At 35.4% G+C, this 17927-nt stretch overlaps 1 protein-coding gene across 5 annotated transcripts in view; it reads right to left on the bottom strand.

Annotated features, from left to right (window-relative positions):
• Slc4a10 (solute carrier family 4, sodium bicarbonate transporter, member 10) overlaps positions 1 to 17927 on the bottom strand; it is a 287203-nt gene that overhangs the window by 110050 nt on the left and 159226 nt on the right. For all 5 annotated transcript variants that reach the window (XM_013027648.1, XM_013027633.1, XM_013027641.1 and 2 more), the window contains exon 4: positions 9182 to 9320. In XM_013027648.1, coding sequence (XP_012883102.1) covers positions 9182 to 9320 — 139 coding nt within the window. The remainder of the gene's footprint in view (positions 1 to 9181; positions 9321 to 17927) is intronic.

Raw genomic sequence — 17927 nt, 5'->3', positions numbered from 1 at the left:
TGTAGCCTCCTCCCTTGTTTCCCCTTCCAATCCTCCCCCCCCCAATCCTCCCTGCCCCACCCACCAAAGTTGTGAAGTTTGTAGTTCTCATTGTATGGTTTCATTTTTAAAATTCTCTCTCTCTCTCTCTCCTCTCTCTCTCTTTTCTTCTCCTCTCCTCCTCTCTCTCCTCTCCTCTCTCTCTCCCCCCCTCTCTCTCCATGGGGCATGAACTCTGGGCCTGAATGCTGTCCCTTAGCTCTTCAGCTCATGGCTAGCTCTCTACACTTGAGCCATTGCGCCACCTCCGGTTTTCTGAGTGGTTTGCCCGGCCTGGCTTTGAACCGATATCCTCAGATCTCCTGAGTAGCTAGGATTACAGGCCTGTGCCACCAGTGTCTGGCTTTCATTTTTAAAATACTTTCTTGCTATCACAAACCCTTCCTTTTTTTTCATTTGCTTAATTTTATGCCTTTTCTGTTTTATTTTTTAATATATATTTTTATTGTAAGGATACTGTACAGAGGGGTTACAGTTACATGAGCAAGGTAATGAGTGCATTTCCTATCTAGCATTGTATGTTCGTCCCCCATGGTATAACCCCTGTTGTCACTGTGTTTGACTCTGGTGTCCTGCATCTTGTATATACATTTTTCTAATTTGGGTAGGGGAAGGGAAAAAACAAAATGATGACATAAGGATACAGGTTGACCTATTGTAATGAGATGTACAAGACACTATGTTGAAAACGAACTTTACAACTTTGAGGGGGGAGGAGTTGAGGAGGTGGAGAGGAAAGGGATGGTAGGGGAAAAACAGAGGGGGTAACAATGCTTAAACCCTTTCTATAAGGAAATTCATAGTTAAATATCTCTTCTTGATAAGAATAGAGATGATGAAATAAATAACTAGGCTTTCGTATCATTTCATCTCGGCTCTTGTAAAAGTAAAGTATTTTAATTTTAAGATCATCTTGGCTCTTGTAAAAGTAAAGTATTTTAATTTTAAGAATGCTATGAAGATTTACGCATGCGGTTGTGCACCTATGGGCTCAATTGATCTTGATCCGTGAGCAAGAAGTCCCAGACATGTTAAATTATGTTAAATTGTTACTCCCTGCTACAGCCTTTTGAAATTTTAGTATTATTTCTTTATGCTTATATAATGTTTTAAGTTTTTCATTTCTTTATTTTTTCTTTTTCTTTTTTTCAAAATAAATTTTAAAAAGAAGAATAAAAAGGATATGATTGGTTCTCCAACCACAAAGAAAATTCCTTATGTAAACCTTTATATTCCCAGACTGGACTCTATTCCTATCACTTGGCAATAGGAAATTATTCTTCCCTGTCTGAGAATATTATCGTCATGGAACAATGCAGTTTGAAACAGTTTAAAACTGGCTTTTCTTCACTAAAGATGATACTTTTATGATCCACTCAAGTTGTGGCATGCATCAATATTTCATCCTTTGTTACTGCTTAGTACTATGTGGAAAATGAACTTTACATCTTGTGGGTGGGGACAGGAGGAAAAAAACTAGAAGAGCACAAGAGAAAGGGAGACATAGTTCAAAAAAGAATTATACTCATGTAACTGATTCATGTAATACAACCCCTCTGTATAGCAACTCTACAATAACAATAAATATAAAAATAAAATTTTAAACAAGTTAAAAAAATGAATGTATCAAAGGTTCATAAGGGCATGTAAGTTGTTCATAGGTTTTGTTTTTACAAATAAATCTGTTATGAACACAAATATAGAAGCTTATGTGTGAACATAAGTTTTCATTTTTCTGGAACAAATACCTAAACAATGCCTATGATTACTATATCTTCAAAACTTCTCCAGAGTGGTTCTGTACTATTTTATATTTGTACCAGCAATGTATGAGAGATTTAGTTTATCTGTATTCTCACCTGAATTTAAATTTAAATAGCTTAAGTAGTTGTGTAAGTTTTAGCTATTGGAGTAGGCATGTACTATTGTCACATAGTTTAATTTGCCTTTTCCTAAAGATTGCAATATTGTATATCTTTTTATCTGCTACTTGTCCTATGTGCCTCCAATTTGGAAAAACATCTGAGACTTTTACCCATTTTCTTAGCTGATTTCTTTTCATACTATTGAATATTCATGGTTCCTTCTTCCATTTTTATTGTTGCTTTGTGTGTGTGTGAAAAATGGAAGGTGATTTTTTTTTTGGTTCTCTATTCTGCTCCACTAATCTATGTGACATTTCACAAACAAATCCAAGTGGTATGCTGTTTCATTTGCAATTATTTGCTTGAATGGGGGGCAAGTGATGAGAAAAGTGTGCAGTCTCTGAAGTTCTGAGCAGTTTTGTAGCTAAAATGACCAAGTACAAACTACATGCATGGATGGTTTGATTACCCACTGGTTTTATGAATGTTATGGGTGAAGACAGAAGGTACTTTCCATAAAAAGGAATCCACAAGTTACAAATATCAAGTTACTAAAAATATTATACACTTCAAAATTCAGTGCTTTATGCCAACTCCAGAATGATGCCAAAAACATTGAGGCATTTAAATGCACGTTTTAAAAGAGACTATATTAAAAAATAATATATGTATATGTACATACATATATATCATAAGTATATCTCAGTTTTCTGGATCCTTTTTTATTTCATTTCATCCTGCAAAATAGAACTAAGGTCTGGGAGTATACCTTTTAGTCAAAACTTAGTTATGGAAGATACTCTGAGTTGCAAAAAGTCTGACTGAAGCTAATGACCTAAATAGTTGTGATTTGCTCCAGTTTTCAAATAAACTTAGCTGACATTGTTTTAAATAGTAAGCTAAAGAAAATAAGAGTCTCAGAGCATGAATGTGATTGATATACAATGCAAAACCTAAAATAAAATAATAAAATAAAACAAAAACTTTCACATTTTCTATATGGGGAGAGGGTAGGTTTAAGCCCTGAGCAAATTATTTTCATTTTCTTCAGTATATCTGGATCTGTTTATATCCATGAATAGCACATTGAAGTCTCTACTAAACAACATTAAATATGTGTGTCATGAATTCTTTGAGGATTAAGTTGATGATAATCTGCTCTACAATATTCATATTAAAATACACAAGAGAAAATTCTTTTACCAGGGAGGAATAGATGCTTTTCTAGAGAACTTAACTCTTTCTGGGTATTTTGTTACAACTAACTCAATGTAACTTCTAGGAATTTTTTTTCTCATTCTACCTAAATGGGAAGGAGTTCCTATGTCTCCAAAAGTAATGCTTTATGGAAGCAATACACATTTGCTCAAAAGGAAGCATCTTCTCTCAGGAGAACTGGGGACGTGGCAGGTGGGGGGAATATGGTTTTTGTGAAGCTAGAGAATAACATGGGTAATGTCTGACTACCCATCATCTCTTAAGAGAAAATTAAAATCTCCAAACCCAATATTCATAGGCCATTCACTGTTCTTAGTTCACATGACTTCACACTTTACATTCTTTGAAAAATCCAGATGACTTGAACACATAAATTTTTTTGTATCAAGGGCCTTCATAGCACTAATGAAACTATTTTGATGTAAGAATCCTTTTCCTCAACACATGTATGTATCAGAGGCCTGACTGCTACCCCCTGCTTTGCCTCTTCTGTGCTCATTAGTGGGAGGCATTTTTAAAGGGCAATCACAGTGAGTCAACCATGTTGTCTATAGGGCTGCACAGCTGTGGCAGCTCTGCTCACTTTTCTATTAATAACATTGATATTTATAAGCAGGACATTGTAATTGTGTTGATTTCATTAGCCTCCTCATATGTTCTATTTAGCATTTTAAAAGCTGAACAGCTGGTTTTCACAAACATTTAATAAATAATTCTGATTCAAAAATTTACCTTCAAACTAGAACACTTTGCTTAAGTTTCACTTGGCAATAGCAGTGGCCATGAATTATTCAATATGTGATATGTGACAGGTGCATTATGCCGATGAAACATCACTTTTATTTCCATTATTGAAGTAGAAATTTATTAATCCCACCTGGTATACTAACCAAAAGAAAGAAGTGCTTTAAGTTATTATGCTAATGATTTATTAGAATTAAATTACATTTGAAAAATCAGATGGATGCATGAATTAACTCAAATTATCTTTTTTAAGTGAACAAAGGCAACAAGAACAAAATTACTTCCATCACTTTAAGACCAACTACATTTCTAAGTCCTCAATAAATATATTCAATTTTTTCCCTGAAGTATTGTATCTCAGCCAAAATTCGTCTACCCTCCTCTTCAATGTCTGTTACTATTTTGATTGCTCATCAGATGTCTCCCTGAACCTCAAACAGCTGTGCCATGCATAAGGTTCCAAAAACATAGCTACAAACACGTCCTATCTAGTATTAATAGAGGACGCTAACTAGGTTAACTAGATTGTCTCCTTTATTCCTTACAAATATACTCCGGTGACTTAAGTACATTACTAAAGTTAATCTATTAGAGCCTGATAAAAATCCTAGCTGCTCAGCTGTGACAGAGGACAGAACCAGGTTCTAGTGTTGCCTCTGTTATCTCCCTCTCTCATGAGATGGGAAAGTTACAAGAAGTTTCTGATTCAAGGAATAGATGCTAGGCAGTGGTAGTTCACATCTGTAATCCTCCTTATTCTGGAGCCTGAGATCTGAGGATCACAGTTTGAAGCTAGCTCCAGAAGGATACTTCTGTGAGAATCTTGTCTCCAACCAACCAGCCAAAAGCTTGAAGTGGAGCCTTGGCTCAAGTAGCAGAATACCAGCCTTAAGCAAACAGCTAATGGATACTGCCCAAATTACCAAACTATTCTAAGTCTAAGTAATTCATGCCAAAATATATGTTCCAATCTTACTTCCTAGTTTTTTTTATGAAAGATACAAATTAAAAAGAAGATTCTAAAGGACATGCTTTCAAAATATACTTCTAGCAATAAATTAAAGAGACTCCCTTCAATGTGTTCCAAAACTACTGTTTCCTGAAACCAATAGAGGGCAGATGCTTGTAACCTTAAACAAAGAACTTCCTTATCAACAACTTTATGATGATTAAACATCAGGTATCACAACACTAAATTGTGGTGATGATCCATTCATTACTTTCCTGTTGCTAAATAATGCTGAGCATGTATATCGTGTGTTTTTGAAACTCCTGTGTAGTTTTTGATGCAGTTGAACAAAAATAAGATAGAACATGATTCATCTTAAAATTACCCAAGTTATAAACCAGGCACAGTGGCTCAAGCCTGTTATCCTACCTACCTAGGACGTAGGACCAAGGTGAGCCCAAGTTTTTGGAGGCCCCCATCTCAACAGTAAAGCTGAGCTTGGAACCATGTCCTTGTCATTCCAACTATATCAGGAAGTATAACAGGAAGATTGAAGTCCAAACCTGTCCAGATGAAAAGGAAGACCCTATCTCAAAATATAACCAGCAGCAAAAGAAAAAGAAGAAGCTGGAAGTATGGTTCAAGTGGAGAAACAACTGCTGAGTGCAACGTCTTGCGTTCAAACCTCTGTATTGTCAACTAAGTCGATCAAGTTATGTGTAAACTAACTTAAATTCATTTCTGAACTTAAAATATTTCAATATAAATATAACAAGTAAAATCCAATAACTTATATAACATTTTATTAAAAGCAGTAATAACAAACTACTATGCCACATTTCTAAAGTGTTCAAAAAGGCAAATAAACAAAATAATGACAACATGAAACAAATCAAAGACATAAACATTCAAAAAGAAAATTAGGCTTTTATGTAAAGATGTCAAACACTACTAATAATTTAAAAAGAGACAAATGATGATGATACTTATGTTTCATCTATAAAATAAAAAAATAGCATGATTTAGCTAGCAATTTAGTACATCAAGGACGTGGGGAAAGTCGGCACTCAAGTATAGATAAATTATAAATTTATAAATTACTAAAAGTATAAATTACTGAAACATGGTGACCATTTTGCAGTATCTATCATACTAAAAGAAGGTCTGCTGTGTATGCTATGTAAAACTACACCGTTAAAATTGTATCCTCCATAAATACTTGCCAAATATTGCCAGCATATTGTGTAAATAATCACTAAAATAATTTTTATGGAAATTTCAACCTAAATACCTCTCAAGGTTGGCAAAACAGAGGAAGTCTCTCACAAGACTAAGTAAAGGTTGATTCATTTAACTAAATGCAAAATTGAAATTCTAAAGGTTGCACAAATTGTTATAGCTGATACAGAAATTTCTATAAAGATAGGACATAATTCATGAACACCATATATTATATAATCTCTCTTGTATAAAAAGAAAAGGAGCACATATTTATTTGTAGGTCTTAGTATCAAATTCTTTAAAAAATTCAAAGAAGTTGTTAATAGCGAAAAGCTCAAGAGGAAGTATGGTTAGTATTATGCTCACCTTTGATCCTCACCTCCACCCAAACCTGGAGCTTCTCCCTGCCCCAGAGTTCTGCCATACAGCTGTCCCCTCCCTCTCTCTGCCCAGACCCACCTGAACTCCCATCTACCTCACTTCCTATCCCCCAGACCCTCCTGCTACGTGGATAGTGACGGAGGCCATGTGTTCCCTCTTGGGGGACACATGGCTCCTCTAATAAACCTTATAATAATCTTTCTCCTGTGCCTGCCTGCCTCTGCGTGGTCCCCTGAGATGGATGTGTGGGATTCTCTCTCATTGATGGTGGCCCATGAAAACATAATTCATGAACACCATATATTATATAATCTCTTGTGTAAAAAGAAAAAGAGCACATATTTATTTGTAGGTCTTAATATCAAATTCTTTAAAAAATTCAAGTTGTAAATAGGGAAAAGCTCAAGAGGAAGTACTATGAGTAAAAGTAGAGGACACTGTGGCTTTTCTATCACCATATGCTTTCTGAATTTTAATCATTGGCAATCATGAGTTTTATTTTTAAAATGTTAACAAGGATGAAGTAGATGATAGACATTTTAGATTTTTAATTTATGTTTAATATTTTTAAATAAAAGGGAACTTCAAGTAAATATCTTTATCACTCAAAATATATCAAACTAGCCAGTATTATATTCATATCATTATAGAATACCTAATCCCACACCAATCCTGGTTGGATAGAGCTAAGGCAATAAGTATATGTAAGCACAAGTTTAATGTGATTGAATGGAGTACTATTGCAGTCAAGACTCTTGGTTCAGGCCTATATTCCCAACTCCTCAAGAAGTAGAAGAAGGAGCAGAGTCTTAGGACAGTCCAGGCAAAGTTAGCTGGAGATCATTTCTGAAAACCAAACCAAAAGCAAAAGGATGTAGCAGAGTGCTGTTCTTAAATTCAATACATAGGACAGGTAGATGGAATGGTAGGAGGTAGGGAGGGGGAGGGGAAAGAAAAAAGAAGAAATAGGGAGGTAGAGAGACATGGGAATAGAGAAGAAGGGAGGGAAGGAAAAGAAGGGGGGAAGGAAGAAAGCTATTACAACCTGAAGATGTCTAACAATATGTGTCTGGGAGATAAAATTTCTGACAATTAGTGCTGCCTTACCATGGAAACAAAAACCTATTGTATATGTGTTTATCTGAATTAGAGACGGGAAGGGGAACAAAAGAATAGACAAAGGACAAAGGGGGAGCCAATGCAAATGATCTGTACAACTTGCCAGGGATGAGAGGGAGAAAAAGTGGGAGAAAATGGGAGAGGGGGTAACAAGTTCTACAAGAAATGTACTCACTACCTTACTAATGTAACCCCTTTGTACATCACCTTGACAATAAAATTAGAATTTAAATTTAAAAAAGGAAAACCTAATAAAATAGCCAACACTGCATCAGTGATCTATTCCTGAATACCCTACTCCTTCTGTCTAGTATCACCTCTCTACTTTTCTGCCTAGCTTACTCCCATTCCACCTTCAAGAGTCAGCTCAGAGCCAGGCACTGGTGGCTCAGGCCTGTAATCCTAGCTACTCAAGAGCCTGAGATCTGAGGATTACGGTTCAAAACTAGCCTGGGCAGGAAAGTCCGTGAGACTCTTATCTCCAATAAACGACTCAGAAGACAGGAAGTGGCACTGTGGCTCAAGTGCTAGAGCCCTAGCCTTGAGCTGAAGAGCTGAGGGATAGTGCCCTGGCCCAGAGTTTAATTCCCACAACCAAAAAAAAAAAAAAAGAGTCAGCTCAGGAGTCACCTGTCCCAGGAGATGTATCCTGTCCTCCTCCTTCACCCTTGTTGTTAAGATACCTGCTAACCTGCTAATCAAAAGTGTGATTTTCAAACCAAAACCATCTGGCAGGGCATCAGCTGGAAGCTTGTTAGAAGCATAGGACCTGAGAGTCTATGCCTAAGGTTTACAAAATTTTCATTTTTAACAAGACCCCAGGCGGTTTATATTCACAGAAGATTTTGGGAAGCATTAGGTAGGTGACAATCCTAGGTGTGCCCACAGTTATTCATGCATACCGGTAGCATTCATGATTCCACATTTACAACTTGGCTGGCTTGTCTAAATTAGAATCTGAGGCAGACTTTTGTGTGTCCTTTCCTACATCCATTGTATCTACCATAGACCATAAATAAAGTTAATTAAACGAGGAAATGAACAAGAGCAAGTGAAAAATAATCAGAAAGTTGAGTTGATTACTTTTTTTACAGTAATTCATGAGTTATAGGGCAATATGCAAATATTAATTACAAATGATAGAAAAAGTAATTTTTGAAATGACATAAGGAAAAGCACTCTATTTAAATGCATTTATACCCTAGAAACACATAATAAAACATTTGTATTCTCACCATTACATGAAATCAAGGACTGCACCTAAAGCCTTTTAACATTTGCCCTTTATTTTAAAAGTCTCACACTCAAATTACCACATTAATATTGCCAATTGGGGTGTAAGCCAGCAGCTGAAAAGACAGAAATAAATTACTTGTAGATTTCTATTGTTTTGCTGATGACACATAAATTAAGTTGCTGTGTGAGACCGCAGCTGTTGCTGGCTCTGCGTCACTGTTTACTTATAATTACTGCCTTCAGATTTCATTCTGACCCATCTCCCATCATAAGATCTGCCCAGGCCAGACGATCAAGATGAAAATCAGCAGTAAGCATGGATGCTTGCAAAATCATGGGACTGGGAATTTCTTTTATTAAGAAATGAAAAATAGTTAGTATTCCTTCACCCTTCAACCCAAATCCTCACCTGGCTGTTTCTCGCCACTCAGCATCCTCACCTTCACGCCAGCAAATCTCATCCAGTTCTGTGAAAAGGTCATGAGGAATGTGTTCCTCATCGTCATCCTCAGTTCCAAGAATAAACTGTACTCGCTGTGATGGGGTATCTATGAAAAATAAGAAATAGAACATTTATTATTGTAACTCTAAGCAACATATTTCAGTCACTATGCTCAATACTCACATCTCCCTTATTCTCCACTGCAACACTCACCTAGCATACACTTGGGTAGTAAAATTAAATTTAATATAGCATTAAGTCTACTATAATATGGGAATATAAAAATGCAAATGTACAGAGACAGTCTGAAAAGGAAGAAGTAAATTGTCCATGAGCCAGATGTTAGTGGCTCATATCTATAATCCTAGTTTACTCAAGAAGCTGAGATATGGAAACATTACAGTTCAAGGCCAGCCCAGACATAAAAGTTCACTAGATTCCATTTCTAAAATAACCAGAAATAAAGCAGGTTCCCTAATCTCAGACTTTCAGTCCCTAGAACTGTGAGAAATGAATTTCTGTTGTTTATGAGCCATTAAGTCTATGGTATTTTGTTACAATATAATGAACTAGTTAAGACATGTATCTAGATTGATGATCCAGATATGATCCAACTAGACAGTCCAGTAAAATAGTCCAAATAAATAGGGGCCATTGACTTTTTTTGTGTGTGCAAGTCATCATGCTTGAATTCAGAGTCTGAACATTGTTCCTGAGCCTTTTTGCTCAAGGCCAGTGCTTTATCACTTGAGCTACTTCATTTCTGGATTTTTGGTATTAGAAATAAGAGACTCAAAGATTTTCTTGCCTGGATTGGCTTCAAACTGCAGGCTTACGATTACAAGCATGAAACACCAATGCCTGGTTGATAATTGACATTTTAAACATGCAAAGACACTTTAATGGAAAATATTCCTTACTTGTGTCTTTCTGATGTGTCTTTTCAACAAATGGTGTCAGAACAACTATATATCCACATTTAAAAAAGAAAACTTTGTACTAAAGTTCACATCTTAAACCAAAAACAACTTATAATAGACCATCATGCTTAATATAAAATATTAAATTATAAAACTTTCAGAAGAACACAAAAGCAAAATTTTTTTTGACCTTTAGGCAAAGAGCTCCTCAACTTGATACCAAATATATAAACCATAGCAGAAGAAAATGGGAAGTTGACATTTATCAAAATTCTAATTTTTTCTTCAGTGAAGACATTGTTAAAGGGAACATAAAAAGAGGCTGGGAAGATGCCTCCGTTGTAGAGTGCTTTTCTAGCATGCATGAGGCCCTGGGTTCGATTTCTTAGCACCACATAAGCAGAAAAAGCCAGAAGTGGCGCTGTGGCTCAAGTGGTAGAGTGCTAGCCTTGAGCTGAAGAGCTGAGGGACAAGGCCCAGGCTGAGTTCAGGCCCCATGGCTCACTCTCTCTCCTCTCTCTCTCTCTCTCTCTTTCTCTCCTCTCTCTCCCCGCCCCCCTCTCTCTCACACACACACACATGGAATATAAAAAGAACCTGCAGAGGAGGGAGAAAAAAATATTTGTAAATTTTACATTTAACAAAGTCCAGAATACATAGAGACCTCTCAAGATAGAACAGTAAAACACAAGCAAGTCAATTAAAATTGGTCAATATTTTACAAGTAACACTTTACCAAAGACAAAAGATGGATCATAAACATGTGAAAACCATCAGTGATGTTTTATTTGTTTAGTGGCATAAAATATCAGAATGGCATAAAATATCAGAATCTGCATCAGAAAATTGTGAAGGGTATCCATATTTACCATTTTAATTTTATGGCTGCTGGAAAAATGACAAGGCTTTTGGTTCAGAGACAAAACAGAAGCTTGTTGCTCACAGCAACAGTAGTGCCCAAAATATCATCATCTGCATGGGTTCTCCAGGCCTCAAATCCCACAGAAGGACTTATTAAAAGCTAGGAGATGTCATGTAAATAGTAAGAAGAGTTACAGAAGAACAAGCTTAGTAAACTCAAGTCATTCACAAAGAAACAACAACGCTCCCTGACTTTGCACTGTAGGGAGACATTATCTCAGATACACTGGACAGGAGGCAAACCTGCCATTTGATCCAGAATGGATCTTTCTTCTTAGCCTGCCTAGCATACAAACATGCTTGAAAAGGGCCAGGCACAGAGGCAACCAGTTGCCTCTGCTCACAAGATAGTCAGGAATATATGTGATCTATAGAGCACTGTCTCCCAACCCATCTTGTGATCATTCTGATTGCACATTCTTTGTGCACAGAAATGGAGGGGCAAAGGGTAAACAAAAGAAGCAGTGGAACTCTCTAGACACTATGTTGAAAATGAACTATACAACTTGTGGGTAAGGACAGGAGAGAAAAACTGGCATAGAGCGAAGGAAGAGATGACATTGTTCAAAAAGAATTGTACTCTTTATTTGACTTACATAATTGTAACCCCTCTGTACATCACATTTATAATAACAATAAAAAGAAAAAGAAAAAAATCTCTTGTATTCAAAGCTTTTTAACATTGAATAATTTAATTTCTTATCTTTAAGTCATTGTATAAAGGAGTTGCCATTTAACAGTTTATGAATACAATTCATCTTGACCAATGTCACCCCTTTCAACAATCTCACCCATCCCTCCCCTCCCCCTCCCCCTTCTCTTACTCTTTTTAATTATGGTAGGATACACATTGAATTCTCCACTGCATTCTCCCCCTCTTCCCCTTTTCATTCATTTACTCCTTTCTCTTGACCCCACCCCACCCCATTCAAATAAGGGTTTTTGTTGAAATTTAAACTCTTTTGAAATCTGGGTATAGTGAAGTATGCTTGTGATTCCAGCATCTTGGAAGTGGAGCAGGGAGAAAAGAAATTTGAGGACAGCCTGAGATATAGTGTCTTGGGTTCTAGGCCCTGGTTATATGGTACAACCTTATTTCAGAAAACTGCCTTCATAAATACTTTTACTGTTTTTCTGCTTCTAAGTATTCCCACTTTTATGTGTTATTTCTTCTATCACCTTCTGAGAATTAAAAGAATTCGAGGGATATTGTTTTTATTTATATTTTTTAAAGATTAGATGATCACAAGATCAAAAAACAAAATTCATACTTTTCTATACAAAAGAAAAAATAATAGAGAGCAATGAATAGGAACAAAGGTATAGACTCATAATACTATAGAGTATATAGTCATAATAAAACAGAGTCATAATAATACTAAAGGTACATATGTGAAAATAGAACTAGAAAACTTGAAGGGATGGGTGCGGTTGGGATAGATGAGGAGGGAGGAGAATGATGGAAGGGGTGAAATGGATTAAGACTCACTGTACTGATAAACTGACATGTTGAAAGTCCTTTGTACAACTATTTAAAGATAATAAAAATACAGTTTAAAAATGAAATACAGTAAACAACTCATTTACTTTATATACCAGTTATTAAGCTTATTTTACTCTAATATTTAGCTGTCTAGGAGGCAAAGATTAAAAATACACACAGAATAATAATAATAATTTAATAACAGATTATACAATTTACTTAAATTTATGTACAAGGAAATATTTGTATTGGGACTATAACTCCTACCTGCCTCGTTAGCTCAATCATCTGACACTTTTTCCCTTGATGTTACATGATCCAGATACTTTTGTGTTCCTTATATTGCAACACAATCTACAATTGTTCCCCAACCCCCATGTCCCACAGAAGAAGATACAGAGCCAAGAGATGCTGTATATGTAGTAGAGTATGTGACAGGAAAACAAGATTAGGAAATCCAAGCCATTCACAAGGAACAGCAATTGAGATGATCTTTACAGTACTTTTCAGAGGATAGACTTCTGGGCCTTCAGCATGCAAGGCAGTACTCTCCTACTGAGCCTTCTTTAAGATTCTTAATAATATGCTCTTTCTCATAACAAATAGGGTTTGTGTGTATACAGTTTTCTCTCATTTTCCTCTATATCTTTCTAGTCTCTATTTAAATATAAAAATCTTGGCAATAATATTTAATCCTCTTTGCAAAAATGCACACTCACATACATATATATTCATTTGCAAACATTTGTTAGGCTCCTGTTTCCTAACTCAGCACCTTACATTTCTCTTTGCTATACTTATCTCAACTATAATCAATTTATCATACAATGATTGATTTGATGTCTATCTTACCTACTTAGAATGTAAGACTTACAAAGCCAGGGACTTTATTTGCCTTTTCCATTGCTATATACTCAGCATATAGAGAAAACTTTATAAATATTTACCTACTTAAAGAATAAAAACTCTGTACAAATATTAACATAGCTGTGATATTTGTTGTATACTTAGACTTTTTTTATCCTTTTACATTTACTTTAAGCACTGCTTTCTGGATAAGGTAGTGGAACAAATGTGTACAAGCCAACATGTTTGTTGGCAGGGTTTTGGTTGTTTTGTTTGTTGCCTTTTTGTTCAAGTTGGAAATTCTTGATTTTTTTGGTTTTGTTTTTGGTCGGTCATGGGGCTTGAACTCTGGGCCTGAGCACTGTCTCTCAGCTCTTCAGCTCAAGGCTAGTGCTCTACCACTGTAGGTACAATGCCACTTCCTCATGGTGGAAATTGAACTCAAGTTTCACTCATATTATGAAAGTGCTTACTACCAGCCTCTTTCTAAGATCTCTGTTTTAAAGTAGAAAGTAAACTGGCTCAAAGTTCTCAGTCTTACCTTGAACATGTGAATCAATAATGGTTACAGTACTTGGTAATGAATCTAATGTACTTGAGAAGCATCTAGAAGTTCCAAGTAAACACAGCTAATAACTTTTCTCTGTAAGACTGACCACAACAGCATTCTAGAAAACTGATACTAACCTGATGATTAAAAATTTTGTCTTAATATACACGAATGTCATTGTGTAAGAAATAGTGTTAGAGGGCTGGGAAGGTGGCTCAGTGGTAGAGCGCTTGCCTTGCATGCCTGAGGCCCTGGGTTTGATTCCTCAGTACCACATAAGCAAAAAAGAAAAAAGCTGGAAGTGGCGCTGTGGCTCAAGTGGTAAAGCGCTAGTCTTGAGCTGAAGAGCTGAGGGACAGTGCCCAGGCCCAGAGTTCAGGCCCCACGACTGGACCCCCCCCAAAAAAATAGTGTTAGTTAGCTATACTAGTGAAAAATAAAACAAAAAAAATCTTTTTTTTATTATGAGAATACCGTACAGAGGAGTTACAATTACATGGGCAAGATAACGAGTACATTTCCTATCAAGCACTGTTGCCTCCTCTTTGTTTCCCCTTCCCATCCCTTCCCATTCTCCCCCCCACCCCTCACCAGATCCTCTCCCCACCCTCTATCAAAGTTGTAAAGTTTGTTTTTCGACATAACGACTTGTACATCTCATTGTTGCAATGGGTCCACCTGTATCCCTAGTTAAACTATTTGTTTTTTCCCTTCCCCTCCACAAATTATACCATCATCAAATACAGTGAAAGCATGGGTTATACAGTGGTGGAGGGACATACAAAGCAACATAGAAATCATCTTATAAATATGTTAGAAACAATTGCAACATGCATTTGGATATTTGAGAATGGATTCTAGAAAAGATGACAAAGTCAAAAATGGAAACACTCATGTCACTTAACTAAAGTGGGCATTAGATTACAATGAATGATGACTCAAAATCTGAAGAACAGAGAGAAGTTTCAACATGGTTGAATAATCAGGTTTAATATTTGGGAGAAGAAAGGTCAATTTTAAGTAATCAGGTGGGTGCTAATGGCTAGCAGCTGTAATCCTAGCTACTCAGAAGGCTGAGTCTAAAGATCATGGTTCCAAGACAGCCCAGAAAGAAAGTCTGTGAGACTATTTTTCCAATTAAACACCTAAAAACTGGAAGTGGAGCTGTGGCTTAAAGTAATAGAGCACTAACCTTTAGCAAAAAAAAAGCTCAGGGACAGTGCCCAGTCCCTGAGTTCAAACTCCACAACCAACAAAAACAAATAAAAACATTTAGTGACTACTTTCCTCCAGCCAGGTATTGTTTGAAACAGTCAATAAAACAGATTAAAAGAAAAATCCCTTCCCTCAAGTAGCTTACATCTGATAAGCAGAGTAGATAACAAGGTAGATTTATAAACAATAAGAAGCTAATCATATCAGATGCTGTAAAGTTGTCAATTATGAGATTTAAGTAAAAGCAAGAGGATTACACTGGCCTAATTTTAAATAATACTTTAATTCCAAGGAATATATATTGTTTTTATACATGTAAACAAACAAACTATAGACTGTTTTCAATAAGTGATTAGCAGTGAAAATCAAATTTAAATAAATGTACTTTTTGAAGAACTCTAACAGTAGAGTCATAACTGGAAATGAACATGTTCCATAGAAATTATACATCAGTACAGCATTAGCTATGTTATTAAACATCTCTTTAATTACTCATATACTAAGTAACCAGGGTCTTGTATCAAATGTTCCTAATAATCAGTGAAAATTTTCTCCTTATAACAAATCTTGTCCAGAATTTCTCTATTTTAGGTACTTTCTGGACATCAGTCAAAATATATTGATAATTTTTTTATGTTGCTACAACAAGTAGATGATAGGAGAGAATTGAGGCTCTTCTATTTTAATATGTGATTTTCCTAATATGAGGTATACAGATCTTCCTATACATTCTCACATTAAGCTTAAAAAAGAAATTTATAAAATGTTTATAATTATGTATTTCTCAATCACTGGTACTTTCCTTCTTTATCCTTTTTATATTTCAGATAATTAGCATTCAGATTATCTATCTTGTGAAATAATGGAATGATGACAACTTTGGTGGTTCTGTTTCAAATTCATGTCTCCGGTCTCCTTGAAGCTTAACAATATTTTCCATTTTTAGTTGAACTTTAAAATCTTGTTCATATTACTTGTATGTCACACACAATCTGTTCATTGAATTCTATATTTCAGTTCATTTATATAATCAAAATAATAGGTTCACTATTAATGCTAAGTAATGATTCTGTTACAGGGTAATAAATTCATAAAGATGAATTTTCACCACAAGTCCCAAGACTTCATAGGTATTTCTCTCCAAAAGGGGAATAAGACTATATATTATGTTCAACTTAGCAACTGTGTTCCTAACTCTAATCCATTATCCACACTGATACAACAAAAAGGGACACAAAAAGGAAATAGTAGACACATTTTCTAGTGAAACAGGGAAACAGAAGAGGTGTGTAGCTGTGCCTCAGAGCCTCAGGAGTGAGTTTCAGAAGAGTATTTACTCTTCTGAAATGGACTGCAAAACATGAAGTCTACCTAGGTACTGACTTATGAGTCTTGCTTTATATGATCTTCAATCCATGAATTTATTAGGGTGATGATTGTGGTTGGGTATTTCATATATGGGAGAGGGAAAAGAAAGTAAAGAAGGAAAGAAAGAAGGAAGGGAGGGAGGAAGGAAGGAAGGAAGGAAGGGAGGGTTATTTAAGAGTCTGACACAGAGAAATGGGAAAAATTCATCAGAGATCTGCCACTGTAGCTAAATGTCTAGACGATTTTTAATGCATAATAAAGCAAAAGAGGGTGCTAGTGAGAGATTCTGCAAGAAAAAATGAGAAAACTCAAAATCTTGACAGGGTTAGAAAGTATGGCATCAGATTACAAAAGCAGCACCACATTAAAAAAACCTTCCAGCTTCATTCCCATTAGATCTACTCATTTCCTATGCTCCAAATCTGCAGGAATCAGAAAGTATAGTTGAGAAGCTAATGAAGTATCTTGTAGTAAGACTTTGTTCAATGTAGGAAAAATTAAAAAGAGACTTCTCTTTCTACAACTATAGACTATCTATTACCTGCCACAGGCCTAGACAAGAGAACAGGAAAAAGCCTTGGAGACAACCCATTTTCAATGTGTCCATTATTACATGAGACTAGAGACTCTTATTCCTGATCAAAAGACTTGGGTTGTCTAAGACAGACTAGAAAAGTTTGGTAATTCACCACAGTTTTCATTCCAGTACAGAAAAGATATTGTTCCATGAATAAATACAAAGGGAGAGTACAAGCATAAAGTGTGTTATTTTATGATTAATCAAATCTCACAAGTATTCATTCAGTATAAGAATTGGAAGAATCTAGTAAATGTCCATAGTTCTCTTAGATTCATTAATGATTTTAAATAGCTGTTAATTATAGTGAGATTGTTAAAAGAGAACAAAAATGAAATAGATTTTGCAATATACTGTTTCTTTTATGATTACATATATTATCTCCTCTATAGATCACAATAACCTACTAAAAAGGGTACTGATATTAATTAGCAGCAAACACAAAGAAAATAATGAGCAAGCTTAAAATATTAGATGTCTATTTTTATGTTAAATTTTAAATGTTAAATTGTTCAGGTTTCAATGACAATTGTTAATGTTAAACGTTAAGTGTCAATATGCAATGGTCTATCTTGTACATTATTACATGTGCTCAATATATGTGAAAGTAGAAAAGGAAACTACATTCATATAGCATATTTGTTTTAGGTATTATTAAGACATTTTATAGAATGTTAGTAGAAATGAGACAGTATTATTACCAAATATTTAAAGCAATTTTCAGTCTACATAAAACAAATAATAATTGAGCAAACAACCAAGTCTTACAATGAACTGCCTCTTCAAAAGTAAGAGCATATTCATTATATGGAGAATGAATATAGTTTTGAAAT

Source organism: Dipodomys ordii, unplaced genomic scaffold (genome assembly GCF_000151885.1).
Source record: "Dipodomys ordii isolate 6190 unplaced genomic scaffold, Dord_2.0 Scaffold5, whole genome shotgun sequence".
Classification (NCBI taxonomy): domain Eukaryota; kingdom Metazoa; phylum Chordata; class Mammalia; order Rodentia; family Heteromyidae; genus Dipodomys; species Dipodomys ordii.
This window is presented reverse-complemented; position numbering and strand designations above follow the sequence as displayed.